The sequence below is a fragment of the Amaranthus tricolor genome, chromosome 4 (genome assembly GCF_026212465.1).
Source record: "Amaranthus tricolor cultivar Red isolate AtriRed21 chromosome 4, ASM2621246v1, whole genome shotgun sequence".
In the NCBI taxonomy this organism is placed as follows: Eukaryota; Viridiplantae; Streptophyta; class Magnoliopsida; order Caryophyllales; family Amaranthaceae; genus Amaranthus; species Amaranthus tricolor.
The window spans coordinates 15,386,789-15,412,575 of NC_080050.1; the positions used below are offsets into that span (position 1 = coordinate 15,386,789).

The 25,787-nt window shown below is 32.6% G+C and overlaps 4 protein-coding genes, 2 non-coding genes and 4 pseudogenes across 6 annotated transcripts in view; 5 read left to right on the top strand and 5 right to left on the bottom strand.

Annotated features, from left to right (window-relative positions):
* LOC130811475 (NAD(P)H-quinone oxidoreductase subunit K, chloroplastic-like) overlaps positions 1–3,037 on the top strand; it is a 4,552-nt gene extending 1,515 nt beyond the window's left edge. The window contains exons 1-2 of the mRNA XM_057677792.1: positions 1–330; positions 794–3,037. The exon at positions 1–330 is cut by the window's left edge and continues 1,515 nt beyond it. Of these exons, the coding sequence (XP_057533775.1) occupies positions 1–330; positions 794–1,092 (629 nt within the window). The 3' untranslated portion in view covers positions 1,093–3,037. The remainder of the gene's footprint in view (positions 331–793) is intronic.
* On the bottom strand, positions 1,809–1,881 carry TRNAF-GAA (transfer RNA phenylalanine (anticodon GAA)). The gene has a single exon. It is a non-coding gene; the product is annotated as a tRNA-Phe (tRNA).
* Positions 3,038–3,489: 452 nt separating the features above from the next.
* Positions 3,490–3,562, top strand: TRNAT-UGU (transfer RNA threonine (anticodon UGU)). Its single transcript has one exon. It is a non-coding gene; the product is annotated as a tRNA-Thr (tRNA).
* Positions 3,563–4,046: 484 nt separating this feature from the next.
* Positions 4,047–4,919, top strand: LOC130811473 (30S ribosomal protein S4, chloroplastic-like; annotated as a pseudogene).
* Positions 4,920–5,991: 1,072 nt separating this feature from the next.
* LOC130811477 (protein TIC 214-like) lies at positions 5,992–7,770 on the top strand (annotated as a pseudogene).
* LOC130811476 (NAD(P)H-quinone oxidoreductase subunit 5, chloroplastic-like) lies at positions 7,466–10,602 on the bottom strand. Its single transcript, XM_057677793.1, is given in 2 exon segments — positions 7,466–8,856; positions 8,858–10,602. Coding segments are annotated over 2 exon segments (2,232 nt in total). The 5' UTR covers positions 10,010–10,602; the 3' UTR covers positions 7,466–7,776.
* A 409-nt stretch (positions 10,603–11,011) lies between these two features.
* Positions 11,012–13,442, top strand: LOC130810772 (cytochrome c biogenesis protein CcsA-like). The gene is made up of 4 exons (XM_057676901.1): positions 11,012–11,144; positions 12,671–12,930; positions 13,226–13,305; positions 13,382–13,442. Exons 1-4 carry the CDS (start codon positions 11,012–11,014, stop codon positions 13,440–13,442), a joined length of 534 nt encoding a protein of 177 aa, XP_057532884.1.
* LOC130811480 (NAD(P)H-quinone oxidoreductase chain 4, chloroplastic-like) lies at positions 13,179–15,510 on the bottom strand (annotated as a pseudogene).
* On the bottom strand, positions 15,479–16,865 carry LOC130811478 (NAD(P)H-quinone oxidoreductase subunit 6, chloroplastic). Its single transcript, XM_057677795.1, has one exon. The coding sequence runs from the start codon at positions 16,849–16,851 to the stop codon at positions 16,321–16,323; it is 531 nt and encodes a 176-aa protein (XP_057533778.1). The 5' UTR covers positions 16,852–16,865; the 3' UTR covers positions 15,479–16,320.
* A 302-nt stretch (positions 16,866–17,167) lies between these two features.
* Positions 17,168–22,289, bottom strand: LOC130811479 (uncharacterized; annotated as a pseudogene).
* Positions 22,290–25,787: the final 3,498 nt, after the last annotated feature.

Here is a 25,787-nt window from a genome sequence, read left to right on the forward strand (position 1 = left end):
TACCCAGATCGAGCCCTAGACAAGCGGATCTAATTTTAACAGCAGGTACCGTAACAATGAAAATGGCACCTTCTTTAGTGAGATTATCTGAGCAAATGCCTGAACCAAAATATGTTATTGCTATGGGAGCATGTACAATTACAGGAGGGATGTTCAGTACCGATTCTTATAGTACTGTTCGAGGGGTCGATAAACTAATTCCTGTGGATGTCTATTTGCCGGGCTGCCCCCCTAAACCAGAAGCAGTTATAGATGCTATAACAAAACTTCGTAAAAAAATATCTCGGGAAATCTATGAAGATAGAATTAAGTCTCAACAGAAGAATCGATGTTTTACTATCAATCACAAGTTTCATGTTGAGCGTAGCATTCATACCGGAAATTATGATCAAGAATTGCTTTATAAATATAAAATTCGATCTACTTCCGAGATTCCTCATGAAACATTTTTCAAGTACAAAAGCTCATCATCGTCCCATGAATTAGTGAATTAAACAGGATTCTTTTTTTTTTGTTTTTGGAATTGTAAGCAGCAAGTCAATTTTGATAAATCTCATCGTATCGTTAAAGTCAATGTAAAATATTTATACAAAAAAGGAAGGAGATATAAACAAGATGCAGGGTCGTTTGTCTGCTTGGCTAGTCAAACACGGGCTAGTTCATAGATCTTTGGGCTTCGATTACCAAGGAATAGAGACTTTACAAATAAAGCCCGAAGATTGGCATTCCATTGCTGTTATTTTATATGTATATGGTTACAATTATTTACGTTCTCAATGTGCTTATGATGTAGCACCAGGCGGGCTGTTAGCTAGTGTGTATCATCTTACGAGAATAGAATACGGTGTGGATCAACCAGAAGAAGTATGCATAAAAGTATTTGCTTCAAGGAGGAATCCCAGAATTCCGTCCGTTTTCTGGGTTTGGAAAAGCGCGGATTTTCAAGAACGGGAATCTTATGATATGTTGGGAATCTCCTATGATAATCATCCACGCTTGAAACGTATTTTAATGCCTGAAAGTTGGATAGGATGGCCCCTACGTAAGGATTATATTGTCCCCAATTTTTATGAAATACAAGATGCTTATTGAATGGTAAGGAATTTATTTTCACTTCTACGACATAAAGACTTTTTATATTATATATGTTCTGCTCTAGATTAAATAGAGTAACTGATGTCCCGCAGGTATTCTATATCTGGAATATGGATAGATAAAAAAATAAAAGACAAGTCACGAATTCATTGAGATTTGAAAAAGTTTTCTTTTGGATGAGCTAAGAACCGATAGAATGAACTAAAAAGTTATGTATTATGAACTTTGTACCGCGTATCCATCAATTACTTACTTAGAGGGGTCAGAAAGTCCTATACCTATAAATTCTTATATTATTAGGAAATCAAGAAATATATACCAAAGGGAATCTGATTCTATTTGGAATTTATCTAAGATAATTCTTATTTATCGTCATCCTTTAACTCTTCGAGACTCTATTTTTATTTGAGTGTTTCAACTTTTTTTGAATATTTGGAATATGTATGAAGTATTAATATGCATTTTGTCTGAGAGTAAACACAATATGAACAAATAAAAAAAATCGAAAACATAAAAAAATTCGTTATTTTCATTTTACTTTTAAAAACTTTGGATCCATCTATTTTTTTTTTAGGGATAGGTGGGGTATCTTGGGCGATAACTAGCTAAGTAACTTATGTACGTGTCATGATCTCGACTAGTAATGAATATGTATATCAATCCGTATTGGTTAATTTGTAGAATATATTATATATACTCATACAAAAGGTATGTGCCAAGAACCAGATTTGAACTGGTGACACGAGGATTTTCAGTCCTCTGCTCTACCAACTGAGCTATCCCGGCCATTCATTCACCCTTCTGGTGCATTATCTTCTCATTTTACTCGATAACTTGGGTCTATGTCAATTAAAAAAAGGACGAAAGTTATTACAAAGTCTTATCTAGGTATCGAAATCTCTTTGGTTTTCCAATTCGAAATTTGTCTATAATTTGATTATTATGAGTAATCATATGAATTGTGAATCACTCAAATGAGTACTCCTTGTTCAAAGATATCCATTTGTATGTCTATCATATATATCACAAGACTTGTTATAAGAGAAAAACACTTCCGTCCAGATCCATTTTGAAAAGAAAAAAAAAAGATAACTAGTTAGGGAGTCAAAAAGCTTTTGGGGATAGAGGGACTTGAACCCTCACGATTTTTAAAGTCGACGGATTTTCCTCGTACTATAAATTTCATTGTTGTCAGTATTGACATGTATAATGGGACTCTATCTTTATTCTCGTCCGAGTAACCGATTAACCGGTTCTTTCAAAGAAAGATCTATCAGACTATGGAGTGAATGATTTGATGAATATTTGATTCTTTTTTCAACTTGAAATAGAGTCAAAAAAATTCTTCCATTTTTTCATTTTTATTTCTAGAAAATTTCATATTCTATATTATCTCGAAATCAGAAATATCTAAAAATTCTAAAAATAGAAATACAGAATAGATTCGAAGTGCCATTAATCAGGAATTTCGACAGAAGAATTCTTCGAACAACCCAGCACAATCAACTCCATTTGTTAGAACAGCTTCCTTTGAGTCTCTGCACCTATCCTTTTTTTATTCTTGCTTTCTGAATCCTTTTTTTTTTTTTTTTTACTTTTGAAAAAGGAGTTGGCTCAGGATTGCCCATTTTTATTAATTCCAGGGTTTCTCTGAATTTGAAAGTTTTCACTTAGTAGGTCTCCATACTAAGGCTCAAGCCAATTAAGTCCGTAGCGTCTACCGATTTCGCCATATCCCCCTTTTTTTTAAGATTTTTTTAAGATTAGGATCTCAGGGTGATGTCCTTCCCCTTTATTTTATTTTTTTTCTTTCATTTCGGTCGGAACCATCGAATTCATGAGATTTTATATGAATTACTATAAACCAAAAATTTTTTGTCTATCTTCTTTCATCTCTATCGGAAGTCTATATTTGACTTTTTTTTGGTCTAATCAGAAATGATTCTATCATTTCTGTAACTACAATTCAATATAGATGTATATATACCATATTATATCCTATTCCCCGTTGATTTTGCCATACAATTTTGAATACTCAAAGGGTCGATTCTTTTTTTTTGATGATAGTCTATAAATGAAAGCAGAAGAATAGCTTATTAAGATTCAAAGTTAATCTTTATCGATTCTAATTTTTGTATTTCGATTTTGAAATGAATTTTCAAATTCATAGCTCTACTAAATTAAAAAGAGAAATAGAATTTCATATAATTTCTACATCTACTTGTTCTAGACACAAAATAGAATATACATAGAGAGAAATAAACTAAATTGAATATTTCTATTTTTTTTTATTTCAAATAGTTATTTGAAATTCGTATCATAAAAGAATAAAAATGAATAAGCCTAAAATAAAATATAGTTTATTTAATTCCAGTGCATGTAGAATTTATGTGAGCCCGCTTAGCTCAGAGGTTAGAGCATCGCATTTGTAATGCGATGGTCATCGGTTCGATTCCGATAGCTGGCTTTTCTCTATTTTTAGTTGTATTTGTTCAATCTTTTTATTCTTTATATTATATCTATATTTATTCTATTTATATATATATATCTAAATATATATATATATATTTTTTTTTTTTTGAAATCGAACAACAAAGAAAAGAATAAGGGTGCCTTTTTCTTCTTCAAAACGATCTATTATGTTATAGAAACTTCTAACTCTAAATAAAAGAAAAAGGAAAAGAAGAGGGGTCAATCTCGGCCGAACAAATCAGAAAAAACTCTTTCTTTTCTTTTTTTTTACTTATAATACAAAATATATAATATATAAAAAGGTTCGTATATGATGTATATACAATCCATTTCATTATTCATTGTAATACAATACTTCAGGGGATTTCGTTTCATTTATCATTTAGTTCAGTTTTAACTTAGGTTTTTTTGTCATATGGAATATATATATAAATTATATATATAGAAATTAAAGAAAAGAAATAAAGAAAGGAGTCTTTATGTCGCGTTAACGAGGGCCTCGTTTCAAAAAAATACGCCGTCTTGGGGCTTTACCTGGACTAACTAATAAAAGGCCTAGAGCCGGAAGTGATCTTAGAAACCAATCACGTTCCGGGAAAAGATCTCAATATCGTATTCGTCTAGAAGAAAAACAAAAATTGCGTTTTCATTATGGTATTACAGAAAGACAATTACTTAAATATGTCCGTATCGCCAGAAAAGCCAAAGGGTCAACAGGTCAGGTTTTACTACAATTACTTGAAATGCATTTGGATAACATACTTTTTCGATTGGGTATGGCTCCGACTATTCCTGGAGCCCGCCAATTAGTTAACCATAGACATATTTTAGTTAATGGCCGTATAGTAGATATACCAAGTTATCGTTGCAAACCTCAAGATACTATTATGTCCAGGGATGAACAAAAATCCAGAGTTCTAATTCAAAATTCTCTTGATTCATCCCCCCGGGAGGAATTGCCCAAACATTTGACTCTTCAACCATTCCCGTATAAAGGATTAGTCAATCAAATAATAGATAGTAAGTGGGTCGGTTTGAAAATAAATGAATTACTAGTGGTAGAATATTATTCTCGTCACGGCGAGACGAGCCGTTTATCATTACGATAGGTGTCAAGTGGAAGTGCAGTGATGTATGCAGCTGAGGCATCCTAACAGACCGATAGACTTGAACCTTGTTCCTACATGGCCCGATCAATTGGATCGGGCACTCGCCATCCATTTTCATTGTTCAATTCTTTGACAACACGAAAAAATCATTGTTCAACTCTTTGACAACATGAAAAAACCAAAAGCCCTGCCCTCCCTCCCTATCTATATCTATACCAAGAGATGGAAGGGCGGAGGCCTTTGGTGTCCCCGCCAGTTAAGAATTGGGGCCTCACAATCACTAGCTAATATGCCTTTCTCTCATGCCTTTCTTAGTTCGTGGTTCGATATTCTGGTGTCCTAGGCGTAGAGGAACCACACCAATCCATCCCGAACTTGGTGGTTAAACTCTACTGCGGTGACGATACTGTAGGGGAGGTCATGCGGAAAAATAGCTCGACGCCAGGATGATAAAAAGCTTAACACCTCTCATTCTTATTACTTTTTCAATATGAAAAAGTAATAAGAATGAAAAGGTCGTCTTATTCAAAAACCCAATTATGACATTCCTTCTCTCCCACTTCACACCTCGGAATGCACCGTTCTTATTCTTATAGAGTAGAGAGAAACGCGCTTTCACACCTTCGTAACCCGAAATGGCTGGGGAGAGGAAAGGTTCCTTTTTTTGAGGATACCCCCGGAAACAGATCCAGTGGAGGCGGGGTGGGGCCTGTAGCTCAGAGGATTAGAGCACGTGGCTACGAACCACGGTGTCGGGGGTTCGAATCCCTCCTCGCCCACAACCGACCCCAAAGGGAAGGACCTTTCCCCTTTGGGAGTAGGAAAATCATGATCGGGATAGAGAACCCAAAGCTATGGAACTTGGGTGTGGGTCTTTTGTCGAAGTGGAATGGGCCTTACTTTTTTTTTATTACGTGTTATCGTGAATGGACTTATACTTACATATAGTATGCCCAGACCACCAGCATATTTTTTTTGTTTATAGCAAAAATGCGTTCCTCATCATGTCATTAATATGTTTTATGTTTGCTCGCGGTAATTGTAGCCTCTCGGGAGAATCAATGACTGCATCTTTGATGCACTGCTAGTACATCCGAGAATTCTTAATTGGCTAGTTGTAAATAGCCCCAGGACTATGGAACAAAAGATTCTCCCGGACCTACACCGAGGTATTGACGGAGATTTTCAAATAGCGCCGAACAGAATGAGAATGTGATACGACGAGATAGAAAAAAAGACAGGGAAGGGGTCACACACTTACTCTTAACGGTCAAAGCGAGCCCCTTCGTTCTGAATTAAAGAATAAAGAATGAATCCAATCTCCCCAAGTAGGATTCGAACCTACGACCAATCGGTTAACAGCCGACCGCTCTACCACTGAGCTACTGAGGAACAACGGGAGACTCGATCTCATACAGTTCAATTCCCGTTCTCAACCCATGACCAATACGAGCTCGAAACTTCTTTCGTAACTCCCGTAACTTCTTCGTAGTGGCTCCCTTCCATGCCTCATTTCATAGGGAACCTCAAAGTGGCTCTATTTCATTATATTCCATCTATATCCCAATTCCATTCATTTAATATCTCTTTGGTGTCATCGACATAAGAGATGTCGTTTCTAGTCTATCTCTTTCTATTTCTATATTTATATATGGAAAGTTAAAGTTAAAAAATCATCATATAATAATCCAGAAATTGCAATACAAACGAAAAAGGGAGGTTTGTGATGATTTTTCAATCTTTTCTACTAGGTAATCTAGTATCCTTAGGCATGAAGATAATCAATTCGGTCGTTGTGGTCGGACTCTATTATGGATTTCTGACCACATTCTCCATAGGGCCCTCTTATCTCTTCCTTCTCCGATCTCAGGTTATGGAAGAAGGAGAAGAAGGAATCGAGCAGAAGGTATAAGCAACAACTGGTTTTATTATGGGACAGCTCATGATGTTCATATCGATCTATTATACGCCTCTGCATCTAGCATTGGGTAGACCTCATACAATAACTGTCCTAGCTCTACCCTATCTTTTGTTTCATTTCTTCTGGAACAATCACAAACACTTTTTTGATTATGGATCTACTAGCAGAAATTCAATGCGTAATCTCAGCATTCAATGTGTATTCCTGAATAATCTCATTTTTCAATTATTCAACTATTTCATTTTACCAAGTTCAACGTTAGCCAGATTAGTCAACATTTATATGTTTCGATGCAACAACAAGATGTTATTTGTAACAAGTAGTTTTGTTGGTTGGTTAATTGGTCACATTTTATTCATGAAATGGGTTGGATTGGTATTAGTCTGGATACAGCAAAATCATTCTATTCGATCTAATAAGTACCTTGTGTCAGAATTGAGAAATTCTATGGCTCGAATCTTTAGTATTCTCTTCTTTATTACCTGTGTCTACTATTTAGGCAGAATGCCGTCACCTATTTTTACTAAAAAACTGAAAGAAACCCCAGAAACGAAAGAAAGTGAGGAAGAAACAGAACAGGAAGAAGAGGGATTCACCGAAGAAGATCCTTCTCCTTCCCTTTTTTCGGAAGAAAAGGAGGATCCGGACAAAATCCAAATCGATGAAACGGAAAAGATCCGAGTGAATGGAAAGGACAAAACAAAGGATGAATTCCACTTGCACTTAAAAGAAGCATGCTATAAAAATAGCCCAACTTCGTTAGAAATACTTAAAGAAGAAAAGAAAAAATTCTTCGGGTTTGAAAAATCCCTTCTTTTTCTTCTTTTCGACTATAAACGTTGGAATCGTCCAACGCGATATGTAAAAAACAATCGATTTGAAAATGCGGTAAGAAATGAAATGTCACAATATTTTTTTTATACATGTCAAAATGATGGAAAACAAAGAATTTCTTTTACATATCCACCCAGTTTATCAATTTTCTGGGAAATGATACAAAGAAAGATTTCTTTGGATACAACAGAAAAATTCTTATATGATGATGAACTATCCAATAATTGGATTTCTACAAATGAACAAAAAAGAAACAGTTTAAGCAATGAATTAAATAATAGAATTACGGTTCTAGACAAAGACATTTTTTATATAGATGTACTCGATAAAAAAACAAGATTATGCTTAGAAAACAAAATAGTAAATTAATAAAAAAATGGATACATAGAATAAATACCAAAAAAGATACGAGGAGATTCGACCCCCTCCTACATACTTAATACCCTCCCCTACAAAAAAACTGGTAACACCAAAACCATTCGGAATCCCATCAATTATTCGTCTATCAAAAGCAGAAATTAGTTCAGCTAAAGCTCTTACACCCTTAATTAAGAATATTTCATAAAAAGCATCTATATAATCGCGGTTAGCAGACCAATTATATATTATATTTAATATTTTGTCCCCAAAAACTCTCTTTTGACCTTTTTTATCAAATGAATTGATTAAGTCAAAACTTTTTAACGATGAATAAATGGGTTTATACAAAAGGAAGGCTATAAATATTCCTAAATAGGCTATACTCACCGAAAAAGTTGCATTTATCACAAAATCATACCAATCTACGGAATCATTCGAATTTGAATGTAAAAGATTTATAGATGGATTTAACCATTTAGTTAATATATCCAAATCCATTTCTTCTTTATTAAATGGAATTCCTATGAATCCAATAAAAAAAGTAAACAGAATCAATACAATCAGAGGAAATAACATAGTATTGTCCGATTCATGAGGATATAAAGAAATATTCTTATTGGCAAAATCAGTAATAGTAAGAAAAGGTCGCATCATTTTTCGGAAATTTCTATCAATTTGATATGGTTTTTTCGAAAAGAAATGAGTCTTTTCTTTATTATTCAGTGTTAATAAGGTTAATAAAGGAAATTTTGGATTAATGCTTTTTAATTCTTTTTTACCCCATAAAGATATTGAATAAAACGAACTACTTTTTTTTCCACTGTAATTTTTAAAAAAAAGGTTTAAATGGCCTTCAAACGTAAGTAAATAGATTCGAAACATATAAAAGGCGGTTAATCCAGCTGTGAAATAAGCTATTATTGCAAAAATTGGCGAATAGATCCAACTATCATTAAGAATTTCATCTTTGGACCAAAAACAAGCAAGCGGTGGAATACCACAAAGAGAAAGTGTACCTATTAAAAAAGCATTTTTTGTAATTGGCACATGTTTTGTTAACCCCCCCCATAAGAATCATATTCTGACTTTTATCCGGAGAATATCCAACAATAGTTTCCATTGAATGAATAATAGATCCGGACCCTAAAAACAATAATGCTTTTGAATAAGCATGAGTAATCAAATGAAATAAACCCGCTCGATAAGAACCCATACCTAGAGCTAACATCATATAACCCAATTGAGACATTGTAGAATAAGCTAAACTTCGCTTAAAGTCTTTTTGAGCAAGAGCTAAAGTCGCGCCTAAAAGTACTGTTATTATACCTATAAAAGATATTCCATACATTATGTAAGGTATAACTATGAAAAGAGGAAGCAGTTGAGCGACTAGAAAAATTCCCGCTGCTACCATGGTAGCAGCATGTATAAGAGCTGAAATAGGGGTAGGTCCCTCCATAGCATCGGGTAACCATACATGAAGGGGAAATTGGGCAGATTTAGCAATTGCACCAGCAAATAATAAGAAAGCACATAAAATACAAAATAAGGAATTGACCTGATTAGCATTAATTAAGTTATTGAATATTTCAAACAAATCCCGAAATTCGAAACTACCTATTATCCAATAAAGACCTAAAATTCCTAATAATAAACCAAAATCTCCTACACGATTAGTCACAAACGCTTTTTGACAAGCATTTGCGGCAATAGGCCTTGTGAACCAAAAACCTATTAATAGATATGAACACATTCCAACTAATTCCCAAAAAATATAAATTTGTATCAAATTTGAACTAGTAACTAAACCCAACATCGACGTATTGAAAAAACTCATATACGCAAAAAATCGCAAATATCCCTGATCATGAGACATATAATTATCACTATAAATAAGAACCAGAATTGCAACAGTAGTAATTAACATTGACATAATAGAAGTAAGTGGATCGAGCAAGTAGCCAAATTCTAAAGAAAAATCATTATTAATGGTCCAAGACCAGACATATTGGTAAATAAAATTACTATTTATTTGCTGAATAGACAGATTCATCGAAAAAACCATAACTATACTTAACAACGAAATACTCGAAAAAGCCCATATCCGTCGAAGATTTTTTGTTGCTATCGGAAAAAAGAAAAGTCCAGCTCCTATTAACAAAGGAACTGGAAGTGGAAGTAAGGGTATGATCCATGCATATTGGTATATATGTTCCATAATAGAATAGAAAATTTTTATATTTTATTTTTTTGTATTTAATTAATATTTATTTTTTTGTTTATGATTCATAGGCTCTTGCCTCTTTTGAAAGAAATCAATAAAAAAATTAAGATATCTAATAACTTAAATCGAAATAGAATTTTTTTTTGTTTTTTTCAAGTCGATATCAAATATTAATATTGATGTGGAAGTATTTTTTTAATATTCAAACCACGAAATTATAATTGGTCAAATTCAAATAATGTATTTGTTAGTAAAAGTGAATACGTAAGAATAAATGCAAAATATTGCATAGGAAGATAAAACAAATTCCACTTTCATTTCGATTTAAGTTATTTCGAAAATATATTCAGAATTTCAGAATTAAAGGCTAAACAAAATCTTAAAATCTATTAAAAGATCTAATAAAGTCAATAATGATAAAAAAAATGAAATATTTTTAATAATTTATTTTGTAGGTTATTCACAATTAATAACTTATTTTATGCAAAATGATTTGATTGTCTTCTATTCCAAACAAAAACATAGAAAAACTTCTATTTTTTTAGTTATCGATTTTTTATATCGGTTACTTTAACTTTACTTTCTAGTTTCTATAACATAGAATAAAAAAATGGCTAAAATCTTGGATCTTTTAAACAAATTCATTTATTGAGATCATTTCAATTTGAAAATAAAAACTTCGATATATTTTCAAAAATGAATTTAAGTTTTTCAATTTAAATCTAATTTAAAGGTTGGGTTATTAAAGTTTTCAATGTGATTTGCTACATACATGGAAATTAAATGTAACACAGCAAAAAGAAATAGAAGAAAAATATAGAAAATATATTTCTAGTTTATAGTTATATTATGTTTTTCCATTTTCAAAAATTGAATAATAGAGGGTATCGTCTAGAATCTAAATACATAGATAATTAATAGAAAACAAAGATTCGTTTGAACACTAGATGTCTTTCACATCCAAAATCTAACACTGAATAATCAACTAAAATTGAAATGGCAGTTCCAAAAAAACGTACTTCGATTTACAAAAAGCGTATTCGAAAAAATCTTTGGAAAAAAAAGGGGCATTGGGCAGCGTTAAAAGCCTTTTCTTTAGCAAAATCTATTGCTACTGGGAATTCCAAAAGTTTTTTTGTAAGAAAAATAAGTAATCAAACCTTGGAATAATCCAAATCCACATGACTCAAAGAAAAAAGGTATACCAAATTCGGAATAATTTCCTTTTTTATTTAGAATCTAAAATATCGAAAAGAAACGATTTAAATTTTAAATAAGTTTGGATTTACTAAATATTTCGAACTATATAAAATTGGGACTTTTTGTTTATGATATGGAAAATAACAACTCTTAAGCCGACCATAAAATAGTACTTTTTGTTTGAAAAACTATATATAGAGAATATTTCATCACCTTTTGTTTGAGTCTATTTTTGTTATTTATAAGATATAAGATGGGGATTTTCCCTATCAACCCTTAATCAACCCTTTAATATATTTATATATATTTATTTTGTCACAATACAATAAAAAAACTCAGAAAAGTTTTTTCTATCTATTTTGTAAAAAAAGACAAATAGAAAGTGGTTCCACTTTAACTTACGGAAGCATTATTTCTTGAAGTTGCTATATTCTCTATATTCCCCCGTTGAAAATAAATAAAAAGCCCTTTAAATTTAAAACTATATTTTAGTTTTACTTGAATATTATATATATGTGGAAAGAATTTTTTTTTTTGTTTTTGAAAAACGTTTCAATAGAGATCCGGATTTTTTTATATGCTACATCCGGTTCAATACTTACCCGTAAAAATTCTACCAATTTGTTTATTTTGTTTATTTTGGATAAAAAACTATCTATTTAAAGAAAAAATCCTTTCGATGCCGTGTTGAATTTTGGATCCAAACTATTCGATTTTTTTATGTAGTGCAATAATCTATGTATTTGTTATTTGTTAGTTTTGAAATCAGCTAAAAAATTATATTTTTTTATCAAAAAAAGAAAGTGAGAAAGACCTTTATTGAGGTCTATCCTGGGCTGAAACGAAGAATCTTCTAGTTACAAGGTTTTATTTCAAGAAAACATAAACTATACAAAAGTCCGTTGACAAATTAAAAGAGTACTATAAAATTAAATTAAAAATTGATTTAAAATACAAAAAAAATAACGAAAAAAGTTATTATTATCATGAATATGAACCATTTCAATTTTGGTTTGCAAATACTTTTGTAGTCATTTTGATTTAATTGAAATGGTTCAAAAAATAAAATATTATATTGAATTAATCTCGACGAATAAATAAAAATGGGTTATTATGATTTCAAACAAGCCGCTATGGTGAAATCGGTAGACACGCTGCTCTTAGGAAGCAGTGCGAGAGCATCTCGGTTCGAGTCCGAGTGGCGGCATGACATTGTTGAAATTCTTAAAAAATTTCAACAGTCCTATAACCTATAATAAATAATGAAAATGCATTTTTTTTTTTAATTTTATATTATGATTTTTTCCACTTTAGAGCATATTTTAACTCATATTTCCTTTTCAACGGTTTCCGTTGTAATTATACTCCATTTGATCACTTTATTAGTCAATGAAAAAGTAGGACTATATAATTCATTCGAAAACGGCATGATAGTTACTTTTTTCTGTCTAACAGGATTATTAATTACTCGTTGGGTTTATTGGAAACATTTACCATTAAGTGATCTATATGAATCATTAATCTTCCTTTCCTGGAGTTTCTACCTTAGTCATTTGATTCCATATTTTTTAAAAAAAGATAAAAATTCGTTAAGTGCAATAACTGCGCCAAGTGCTATTTTGACTCAAGGATTTGCTACGTCGGGCTTTTTAACAGAAATGCATCAATCCGCAATATTAGTACCCGCTCTCCAATCTCAATGGTTAATGATGCATGTAAGTATGATGGTATTAGGTTATGCAGCTCTTTTATGTGGATCATTATTATCAGTAACACTTCTAACGATTACATTTCAAAAATATATTTTTGATAAACGAAAATATGTATTAAATAAGTCATTTTTCTTCGCTGAGATTCAATACATGAATGAAAAAACCAATAGTGTCCAAAACACTTCGCCCTTTTATGTTCGAAATTATTACAGATCCCAATTGATTGAACAGCTGGATCATTGGAGTTATCGTGTTATTAGTCTAGGCTTTATCTTTTTAACTATGGGTATTCTTTCAGGAGCAGTATGGGCCAATGAGGCGTGGGGATCGTATTGGAATTGGGACCCCAAAGAAACTTGGGCATTTATCACTTGGACCGTATTTGCAATTTATTTACATATCCGAACAAATCGAAATTTTCGGAGTGCAAGTTCTGCAATTGTGGCGTTTATAGGTTTTCTTATAATTTGGATATGCTATTTTGGGGTCAATCTATTAGGAATAGGGCTACATAGTTATGGTTCATTTCCATTAACGCTTAATTAAATGGAAGAAAAGACCTTACAAATACAAATATAGGACAAGACATAAGCAAGTTTATTATAAGCAGGTGAGAACCGTTTAAATCATGATTTAAACGGTTCTCACAAACGTTAAACATGCCTGATTCGAATTGCGATTCAGTTTTGTTTCTTTGTTATGTAAAGAAAACTTCCTTTTCATTTGATTTAATCAAATGAAAAGAAATCTATCTATAAAAAAAATTCGATACAATAGCTTCCACTTTCTCAACTGATAGTGAGAGAACGAAATCTGGGTAAACTCCAATACCTAGTACTGGCAGAAAGATAGAAGTCGAAACAAACAACTCTCGCGGCCCAACATCAAAAAAGTAAGAGTTTGTACTGTTAAATAATTTATATCCATAGAACATTTGACGTAACATAGATAATAAATAAATAGGAGTTAATACCATTCCAATTGCCATTCCAAAAATAATTAGTATTTTAGGTATTAATATATATTTTTGGCTGGTAATTATTCCAAAAAATACTATTAATTCTGCAATGAAACCACTCATTCCCGGTAGTGCAAGGGATGCCATTGAAAAGCTACTAAAGAGTGTGAATATTTTTGGCATTAGAATCGCTATTCCGCCCATTTCGTCGAGATAAACAAGACGTATTCTATCGTAACTCGTTCCCGCTAAGAAAAAAAGTGCAGCACCAATAAATCCATGAGAAATTATTTGTAAAATGGCCCCATTAAGCCCCGTATCAGTTATAGAACTAATTCCTATAATTATGAAACCCATGTGAGATACAGAGGAATAGGCTATTCTTTTTTTTAAATTACGTTGCCCGGGAGATGTTAAAGCTGCATAGATTATTTGTATTGTGCCTATTATTATCAACCAAGAAGAAAATATAGAATGAGCGTGAGGTAATAATTCCATATTGATCCGAATCAATCCATATGCTCCCATTTTTAATAAGATTCCAGCTAGAAGCATACAAGTACTGTAATGTGCTTCTCCGTGGGTATCTGGTAACCATGTATGTAAAGGTATAATGGGCAATTTGACAGCAAAAGCAATAAAAAATCCAATATAGAATATTATTTCTAATGCTACAGGATACGATTGATTAATTAATGTTTCCAAATTTAATGTCGGTTCATTGGAACCATATAAACCAATACCCAGAACTCCCACATTAGGAAAAAAAGTAAAAGGTCTCGGGACGAAAATGATCCTATTTGACCACTATACATTGCTAACATTAGGAAATGGAATAATCGAGAATCTCGAGTAACCGGCCAAGCCGCTAGAGTAGCTAAAGTGGTGATGAATCTCGTCAGTAAAATGGGTCCTATCGAAAGTCCGTCAATTCCTAATCTCCAATGGAAATCAAAAAATTGGATCCATTTATAATCTTCTGACAGTTGGATTAATGGATCGTCCGGTTGGAAATGATAACAAAACGCATAAGTTGTTAGAAGGAGCTCTAAAATGGATATACATATAGTATACCAGCGGATAACCTTATTTCCTCTATGAGGAAATAAGAAAATTAAAGAACCTGCAAATATGGGTAAAACTACAATTGTTGTTAACCAGGGAAAATAATTCGTAGTAAAGACAAGATACACTTGGGCCAAAAAAACCCGTACCCAAAAAGATATTTTTTGGGGTACGGGTTTTTGTCGGTAAAAAAAAATCCAATGATAGAATAAATGGATTCAAATGGAATTTTCTGAAACGTATCAATAAGCTAGACCCATACTGCGAGTTGTTTCATGCCATAAATAAACTCGAACGCTTAAAAAATCTGTTGGACAAGCAGATTCACATCTCTTACAACCAACACAATCCTTTGTTCTTGGAGCAGAAGCTATTTGTTTAGCCTTACATCCATCCCAAGGTATCATTTCTAATACATCTGTGGGGCAAGCTCGGACACATTGAGTACATCCTATACATGTATCATAAATCTTAACTGAATGTGACATTGGATCTATAATTTTTTTAACTTCATTAATTTTCGATCTAGTTCTAGTTCTAGTAAAGTAAATGAAATACATATTAAAATACCAGATGAATAAATTACCAGACGAATCGATGATTTCCCAGAAGTTCGATCTAATTCTGGATTGGATCGGCGACTTATTAGAATATTAGAAACTAAATATAAAATAGATAAATGTAAAAGAGGTCCAAAATACTTTGATTTCTTACATTTGTGAAAGTATATCTTAAAGTGTGATATCTAGGAATTTAATTTGAATTAATGATTATTCAAATTTCAATTTCTAGAATAAAATTTTAGACTAAAAAAATGAAAAAATAAATACTATAAACTATTTATTCAATAAATTCGATTGATTGATACGAATTGATTTTCTGTTACGATAAATTGAAGAAACAATAGCCGGGCCAATAGCTGCTTCAGCGGCTGCAATAGCTATAACAAAAATTGAGAAAATATTTCCTTTTAATTGGCGACTATCAAAAAAATCAGAAAATGTTACAAAATTTAGATTAACTGCATTCAATATAAGTTCAAGACACATCAGAGCCCGAACCAAATTTCGACTCGTGACTAATCCATAAATGCCGATCGAAAATAAAAAAGAACTCAAAACAAGTACATGTTCGAGTATCATTGACCAACTCCTTATCAATCTCTATTCATTTGAATATGAACAACAATTAAACCCATTTGATTAACTAGAATATAATAAGTTATAATACAAAAAAAAAATGAAGAACAAAAAAATGATATGATAATAGAATAATAAATTGAATTAAACCAATTTGATTGACTAGAATGAAAATGAATATGATAAAATATCATTTTTTTTGATTGCTATTTTAAAAAATCAAATGAATTATTATTGACGAGCCACGCCAATTGCACCTATTAAAGCAACTAAAAGAATTATTGAAATGAGTTCAAATGGAAGAAAAAAATCGGTTGATAAATGAATTCCTATTTGTTGACTAGCGCTTATCAGATCTTGTTCTAGAATCTGATTTGATTTTGTAGTCCAAATAATCCCATACCAGGACGTATTTAGAATAGTAATAGTTAATGAAACAAAAAGACTTGCACAAACCAATAAGGTAATCCCGTCCCCCACAGTCCACAGACGGAAATCTGTGTCATATTCCGGACCATTCATGAACATTACAGAAAATATTATTAATATATTTATAGCTCCCACATAAATAAGGAGTTGTGCAGAAGCTACAAAATGGGAATTTGCTAGAATATAGAATAAAGATATACAAACAAGAACCAATCCTAACGAAAAAGCAGAAAAAATTGTATTGGTAAATAATACTACTCCTAGACCACCTAATATAAGGCCCGACCCCAGAAAAACTAAAAGAAAATCATGTATTGGTCCAGGTAAATCCATTATATGTAAAATAAGAAATAAAAAAATCGGAATGTTTCATGATTTTATTGACTTGAACAGGAAAAAAAAAGTTTATGCATTTTTGATTTTAAATCCTAATGCGTATCACTTGATGTGAGTAAAGTAAAGTTATTGAACCTATCGCATTGGTTTGGGTAGTTCGCAACTAAAACTATTTAAAACCATTACAATTACAGTAAACATATTTAAAATCCAAATAAAGTTTCGATTTTCACCAATAAATAGGAATATTGAATAATCAAAATTTATAGTTATTGAACAAGAAAAAAAAAATTTAATAATTGAGAATTGCTCTTCAATCACGGAATTGCTCTTTTGGTTGAGGTGAATTTAAAATTGGTCGAATTGTGTAATCATCAGTTATTGATATTGGTAAACGGCCCAGAGAAATTTGATTATAATTTAATTCGTGACGATCATAAGTCGAAAGCTCATATTCTTCAGTCATTGATAAACAATTTGTTGGACAATACTCAACACAATTACCACAAAAAATACAAATTCCGAAATCAATGCTATAATTAAGCAACCGTTTCTTTCGAAGATCCGTTTCCAATTTCCAATCAACAACGGGTAAATCTATAGGACATGCACGAACACATACTTCACAAGCAATGCATTTATCAAATTCAAAATGAATTCGACCACGAAAACGCTCTGATGTGATCAATTTTTCATACGGATATTGAATAGTTACGGGTAAACGATTAGCGTGGGATAAAGTAATCATAAAACCTTGACCAATGTACCTTGCCGCATGTATTGTTTGTTGACCATAATTGATGAACCCAGTTACCATAGGGAACATATAGTAAATATCAATAAAAAAAAATAAGATTTTGTTTCTTTCTCTTGTTTGGAACAAGTTGTGAATTAAGTTAGAGTGAATATAAAATATTCTTTTTTTTTAGAATTTATAATGAAAGGAGTTGGGAAGAAGTTGTTAATAATATATTACCTAAAGAAATAGGTAAAAGAATTTTCCATCCAAGATTTAATAATTGGTCCATTCTCAGTCTAGGTAAAGTCCATCTTGTTGTGATAGGAATGAACAAGAACAAAAAAGTTTTAGCTAATGTAATGAAAATACTAATTGTCGTTCCAAAAACTCCATCTATTTTATTTATTTCAAAAAAGCCAGAAATGACTATGTGTGGAATAGAAAGATTCCAACCACCCAAATAAAGAACGGTTACAAATAAAGAAGAGATTAGTAGATTTAGATAAGACGCAACATAAAATAAACCAAATTTAATACCGGAATATTCGGTTTGATAACCTGCTACTAATTCTTCTTCTGCTTCTGGTAAATCAAAAGGCAATCTCTCGCATTCAGCTAGAGAAGAAATTATAAAAACAATAAACCCTATAGGTTGCCGCCACAAATTCCATCCCAAAAAACCATATTTTGATTGTGCCTCAACTATATCAACTGTACTTAAACTGTTAGATAATCATAGTCGATGAGAAAATCACTCTTGTCATCGCTATTACAGAACCGTACATGAGATTTTCACCTCATACGGCTCCTCAAGAGCCATAAATAAATCTAAGGACTAATTGATATTCTTTAAATCTTCATATGCTTGTAGAAGAAATAATTTCAAATCAATCGAAAAATCCTGAATTAGACCAATGAAATTCTATCTGCTATGCTCTAACAAATGCTTCGGAATTGATCTCATCCTTTACTTTAACTAACTTTCAAGAATTTCCATTTTTTTTTAGTAATAACTTAATGCTTGAATATGGATATTGGAAAAATATTTTTTTTATAATTCCAGTTATATATTTTATATTTTTATATTCATATTATCTTTTTTTTTTCGACCTCTTATTTCCTGGATTTTTTTTAGTCTTAAAATAAAAAAGTAAAAGATTACTTCGTTCCTGATAGTTATTCAGTTAATCAGTGGATAGGAGCATACTCTGGATCGGAATTTGTGGGAGTACTACTTGATCATTTCTACAAATTTAAAGTCTCAATTCGTATTTATTTTATGTAAAAATATCTCGTCGGATAAGTTACACAATCTCTATTACATACAAATCCTTTGTGTACTTTGGTGTTCCTAACCATCCACTCATGTTTATTCAACCTCTATGGTAATTCATATCATCCATTTTTATACAGAGAAAAAAAAAGAAAGTAAAAACTCCATAATTCGTTTCAACCCGCTTCAAGTCAGGATAACCAATCTTGGGGGAAACAGCCTTGACGGCTTATGTTTATTTTTGTTTAACCCTTGTACATAGGCAATGAGATTCAACTTTTTACTGCAAATTTGAAAGCTGTTTTCTTTCACTCATCTAACTATCTGGTTTACTTTATCAACCCGATCAGTAACTAACAAAAAGGAAGATACTATTCAATCCATTTCATTTTTATTCTTAGAAACCCAAAATAAAAAGAAATGAGGCAAGGGTAGACCCATGTTTCAACGAATCACACGTAGAGATATTGCTAACACACATAGAGTTAATGGTATTTCATAACTAATTGATTGAGCAGCTGCCCGTAGACCACCTAAAAAGGAATATTTATTATTTGATCCATATCCTGACATAAGAAGTCCAATTGGAGCAATACTTGAAATGGCAATCCATAAAAAAACACCAATACTTAAATCGGCTAGAACAAGTCGAGAACCAAAAGGAATTACTGAATAACTTAGTAGAATTGATATAACTGCTATAGAGGGTCCAATACTAAACAAATACGTATCCCCTCTAGACGGAAGAAGGTTTTCTTTAAAAAGTAGTTTTGTTCCGTCCGCCAGAGCTTGAAGAATTCCCAAAGGACCGGCATATTCAGGTCCAATACGTTGTTGTATACCTGCGGATATTTGTCTTTCTAACCACACAATTACTAGTACACCTATTGTGATTCCCAATACGAGAATCAAAATAGGGAAAAGCAGCCATATAGTCCCATAAACCTCTTTTAAGGATTCCAATCTGGAAAAAGAATTGATAGCTTGTACTTTTGTTATATCAATTATCATTTCAACGATCAACTTCTCCCATAATGATATCTATGCTACCTAGTATCGTCATAATATCAGCCAATTTCATTTTTTTAACTACCTGAGGAAGAATTTGCAAATTGATAAAACCCGGCGGGCGAATTTTCCATCGCCAAGGAAAAACACTCTAATCTCCTATCAAAAAGATTCCTAATTCGCCTTTTGGGGCTTCTACTCTTACATACAGTTCTTGTTTCGACAATTCAAAAGCAGGAGATGGTTTTTTACTAATGAATCGATATTCAAAATCATTCCATTCAGGATATTTTATTTTATTAAAGCGTCGAATTTCTAAATTTTCATAAGGACCCCCCGGAATTCCTTCTAACGCTTGTTGAATAATTTTTAGAGATTCTGCCATTTCACTGATTCGGATTAAATAACGAGCTAATGAGTCTCCTTCTTTTTGCCATTGAACTTCCCAATCAAATTCGTCGTAACACTCATAATGATCAACTTTACGAAGATCCCATTGTATTCCGGAAGCTCGTAACATCGGTCCTGATAAACCCCAATTTATTGCTTCTTCTCCATTAATAATGCCTATGTTTTCAACTCGTTCTAAAAAAATAGGATTTCGCGTAATAAGTTGTTGGTATTCAGTAAGTCCTATTAAAAAATAATCACAAAAATCTAAACATTTATCTATCCACCCATAAGGTAGATCGGCAACTACTCCTCCAATACGAAAATAATTATGCATCATTCTCATACCGGTGGCAGCTTCGAATAAATCATATATCAACTCTCTTTCTCTGAAAATATAGAAGAAGGGGGTCTGCGCACCAATATCTGCCATAAAGGGGCCTAGCCATAACAAATGAGAAGCTATACGACTTAATTCCAACATGATTACTCTGATATTGCTAGCCCTTTTAGGGACTTGAATATTTCCCAATTGTTCGGGTCCATTTACAGTTATTGCTTCTGTGAACATAGTAGCTAAATAATCCCAACGTGTTACATAAGGCAAATATTGTATAATTGTTCGGTTTTCCGCAATTTTTTCCATACCTCTGTGTAAATAACCCACTATTGGTTCACAGTCAATAACATCTTCACCGTCTAAAGTAACGATGAGTCGGAGAACGCCATGCATTGATGGATGGTGAGGGCCCATATTGACTATCATGAGGTCTTTTCTGGAAGTTGGTACAGTCATAGGTTTTTCCCCGATTCATTTTTTCACGAATTCATTTTTCCATGAATTGATGAAAACAAAAAAAGTTCATCAAAATTCAATTCAAGATCTAATAAATCAAATAATTCAAAACAACTCTTCAAATTAACGTGTTTTTAGTTCTCGAATGTTCAATTGGCTGATTAATTCTTTATAACGTATTCTGTTTTTATTTGACAAATAAGCCAGTAGTCGTTGACGTTTTCCCAGAATTTTTCGTAAACCTCTTTGTGATGAATAATCTTTTTTGTGCAATTCCAAATGTGAAGTAAGTCTTCGTATCTTATTGGTAAAACACAATACTTGAAATTCAACAGACCCCCTATTTTCTTCTTTTTTTTCATTCGAAATAACAGATATGAATGAATTTTGTTTCATAAATTCTTACTCTTCCTTACCTTTTTTATTTTTACAAAATATAGAATTTTACGGATCAGTAATAATAATGCCATCTGTTTTACTCTGTTATATACAATATCTTAACCTTATTTTATTGATACATTTTATCAAAGAAACTTAATAAATAAAATTCTCTTGATTCATTTCAAGATCCAATTGATAATTCATTGAATTAGTATTCATGTATCAGACTTGAATGTATGACAAGGCGTGTGTACATCTATTTCTCTATCAAATAATAGGGAATCTATAAGACAAATGGATCATAAATTTATTTTTAATTGCGGATACATATGGATTCGTAAGATACTAAAACGACTTCCGTTATTAGTATCAAACCAATAACGATTCATACAAGCTAAATCTTCCAATCTATAATTTGGCCAAAGAAATAATTTTAATTTTCTAAGTGTATTTTTATCTCGATCAATATCTTTGTTTTCATCAAAAAATGGACTACAATTTTTTACCTGAGTTCCATTATAAAATGTTGGGTTTGTATTCATACCTTTATTATTATTCCTTGAATTTAAACAAATTAGAATTCTCAATTCTCTTCGACGCCTAGGAGATAAAATATTTTCAGGAGCAAGCAAGTCAAAATGGTTTTTGTCTCGTTCACCGAAAATGCTTTTATCAACATTTTCACTATATCGTTTTTGATTTTTTTGGTGTTTACTCTTATGCACCAATGAAATACCTATCGTTTGATATATAATAAATTGGCCGTTGTCTTTTGCAGACAGACGAAACGGTTCAATAATGAGTAGTCCCCTTTCCGCCAATTCTCTACAAATGAAATCCTCGTTACGTGGTAGGGTTTTGAGGGATTACCCCTAAAAGCTCAAACACTAAGTCAGCCCAAAGTCCCTCGCCATGACTATTGATTGCCTGCTCGTCAACCAGCAGTCCAAGTATCACTGCAACGTCCTATAATATAATGATGGCCTCCCTGAAAGTAAGGTGGAACGTTTGAGTTCGCTGTCTTCACCGCTCAACTAATGAAGTCCAAACCTCCACCCAACAAAGTATAGACGTAACTTAAACCAAATACCTCTACTAACTTTAAAACTTTATCATCAACCTTCGAATCCCTCGTACCCGCTTGGTAGTGTTGATGAGTTACCAACTAGGATGTGGACCCTTCCACACATTTACGCTCCGATGGGTCGCCTTAAGCGTAAGCACTGATGGATCAACTGGGCCCGCTATTATCATGACATCCGTTACATATACAATACTCCATTATACACCACATTGACCTTCTTATGACTACTTTCCCCACCTCAATACACTATAATGGGATAATAATACATGTTCAGCACACACAAGTATGTTACTAATGTGATACATACACTGTTTTGTATACAAGCATGAATAAGTGAAGTATAAATGTGCAACATTAATTGACGTAATTGAAGTATAATAACACTAATAAGAAGAGTCGATTCAAGTATAACAATACTTAACATGAATATATACTAAGTACATTAATTAACCTAAAAAATTAATGGACTTTCATCGAAGCATTTCACCGAACACTTTATATAGCATACAAAAAAATCATGTAATTCAAGTCTAATTGTATAAAATCTACGGATATTTCATGATATACCACTGAGTTTCTTCGAAATTCACCATATACCACATGAAATGTTTTAATTCACCATATACCATTGAGTTTATGTCCGTTAGTACAGAATACCATTAATGGCAACTGCCGTCAGTGTGCTGTCAACACTTGCCTCGTGGTTTACACGTGCCTATTAAAAATCAAAACAGAAATCAGAATACAGCAGCTCTTCTGTCAGTGTTCTTCTGCTGAATGCCCGACCTTCACCTCGATTTTTCGTGCACTTCTAGTTATTTTGAGGAGGGTTCTTGGGCCATGACAGCAAGGCCCATGTGGAGAGATTCCAATTCTACCCTCGATTTCCTCCCCTGACCTCCGGTCACTTCTGCACTGCTCCGTCAAGGTGGCCTGGTCATCGATATTGAACAAGTTCTGTTGCATGGCTGATACAGAAGCTAGTATAAAGGCTGCTGACTACATGACCTTGCACACGGATTTCAGAGCGTTGTGTGAGTTATTGATAGGATTCTTGGCCCTTAATGGCTAGGTCCATGTGCCAAGATTTCATTTCTACTGTAGCTCAAGTTCTGGATGCACCGGTTTGGCCTCCACGTGTCGTGCAAGGTGGGTTGTTCGCTGGTTGTGCTTTTGTGTTGTTCTGATGTCAGAATTTGTGATGTACAAACATCAAATTAGCAAATAGCAATGCTCAAACTTACAAGGACCACACCACACTGCAGTATAGTAGAAGATTGCTTGCGACAATTCATCTGGCAGGAGAAAAAAAATCAGAATTTATAGCAAATCAATAACCATGAATTAGACAACTAAAGGCAATCACCTTCCGCCTTCTGAAGAGAGGCATTCAATTGATCATCAGACTTGACCAAAACCACATTCAATGGTAACTCTGAATTCAACATACAAAATACAAATTACACAATAAGCTCAGAGGCGAATAGAAAATGCTCAAAAACTTTCTACGCCTATTATTTTACATACTTCCCAAAGTTTTATGCCTAAAAAGTAAAAATACGTAATTAAACTAAAAAAAATAAATTAGTTTTTGGACTCCTTTCGCACATTTTTGAAGCACTAGTATCAATACAAAATCAAGCATAGGTTATAGATGAAGTTAGAGCAATACGTTGATCGTACCTGAGTCGGAGGAATAGCTTCTAGAAGCAAGGGAAGAAGAGGAAAAACAACAGGCAGCGGTGGGAATGGTGAAGGTAGACAGCGGCATAGGATGAGATAATTGAGAAATCGAAGGAGAAACTAAGGATGATAATGGCGGAATTCGAATATAAACAGGACGAGATTGTTGAGGACGAAGTAGAGATCGTAGCATAGATGAACGTTGAACCCAGATTCTCGCCATGGCTCTCTCGTTGTGTTGCTCGAGTCTATCGTTTTCTAGTACTCTAGGTCCTTGCTGATTTCTGTTTTGATTTTTAATAGGCACGTGTAAACCACGAGGCAAGTGTTGACGGCAGTTGCCATTAATGGTATTCTGTGCTAACGGACGTAAACTCAATGGTATATGGTGAATTAAAACATTTCATGTGGTATATGGTGAATTTCGAAGAAACTCAGTGGTATATCATGAAATATCCGTAAAATCTAAGCTTAAAACATAGCATTAAGATAATGTTATAACTAAATGATCCATTACAAGCCAAAACAAGAACAATCATAATCATAAAAATCAAATCACAAAATTGAAAAAAAATATTAATTAGGGTCAATGTTTTACCTTGAATTGATGATGAAATGAATAAGGAATTAAGGAGCAAGAACACAATGAAGATGGTTTCAAGTAAGTGAATGAGTATGTGAGTGAGTGAGAGTAATTTTTTTTGGGTATTGTGTCAAGAGAAGAGAGGAGAAGAAAAGCAAATGAGAACAAGTTGTGAGGCAGCAGGAATGGGCATGGGTCGGATCTCGATCGGGTCCAGTTAGACCCAGATTCAGAAACTAATTTTTTTATTAGACCCAGACTCGGACTCAGATCCATAGTGTCTGAAAATTTTAGACCTGGACTCAAATCCTTAAGGTCTAGATCTTGGTCCAAAATAATTTAATTTTTTTTCCTAAAACTTTTTTAAAAATATGTTATATAATTTTCGATCATTCATATAAAATTATTTAAAAAATTTCGACTAATGAGGATCTTCTAATAATTTATACTAATTGAGCGAATAAATAAATGAACCTTTTTGTCTTTGAAGTTCTGATAACCAAATATTTATCAAGTCTTTTAATTTTTAAAGTATAGATACAACGATTACATTTCAAATTACATGAAATGACAAAGTTTAAAATCACATAATGTTTAAAAATATAACAAAATTCCAAATCCAACAATTAAACACACATGATAACTAATATATAATTTTAAAAAAGATGTAAATGGGTCCACGGGTCGATTATGGGATTAAAACGTGTGGACCCGGACCCAAACTTGGACTTTAAGGTAATGGACCCAAATTTGACCCGGATTCATAGGATCCAAAAATAGGTGGATACAGACCCTTAAATTAGGGTCGAGTCGGGTTTAGACTCATAGGGTCCAAGAACAATATCCATCCCTGATAGCAACTTATGAACAACCAAAACCGTCATATGATGTGGCAGTTTAGTAGTAATATTTGTTTAAAATGTTATCATTAAACCGTCATTTCAAATGGTTGTTTTATTTTTCCATGTTTAATATTTTATGGAATAGCACACCACC

Coding starts and splice junctions, on each gene's coding strand:
- LOC130810772 (XM_057676901.1), top strand. CDS start 11,012: ATGGCAGTTCCAAAAAAACGTACTTCGATTTACAAAAAGCGTATTCGA. Junction 11,145..12,670: donor TGCTACTGGGAATTCCAAAA/GTTTTTTTGTAA, acceptor TCTGTCTAACAG/GATTATTAATTACTCGTTGG. Junction 12,931..13,225: donor CTCAATGGTTAATGATGCAT/GTAAGTATGATG, acceptor GTATTCTTTCAG/GAGCAGTATGGGCCAATGAG.
- LOC130811478 (XM_057677795.1), bottom strand. CDS start 16,851: ATGGATTTACCTGGACCAATACATGATTTTCTTTTAGTTTTTCTGGGG.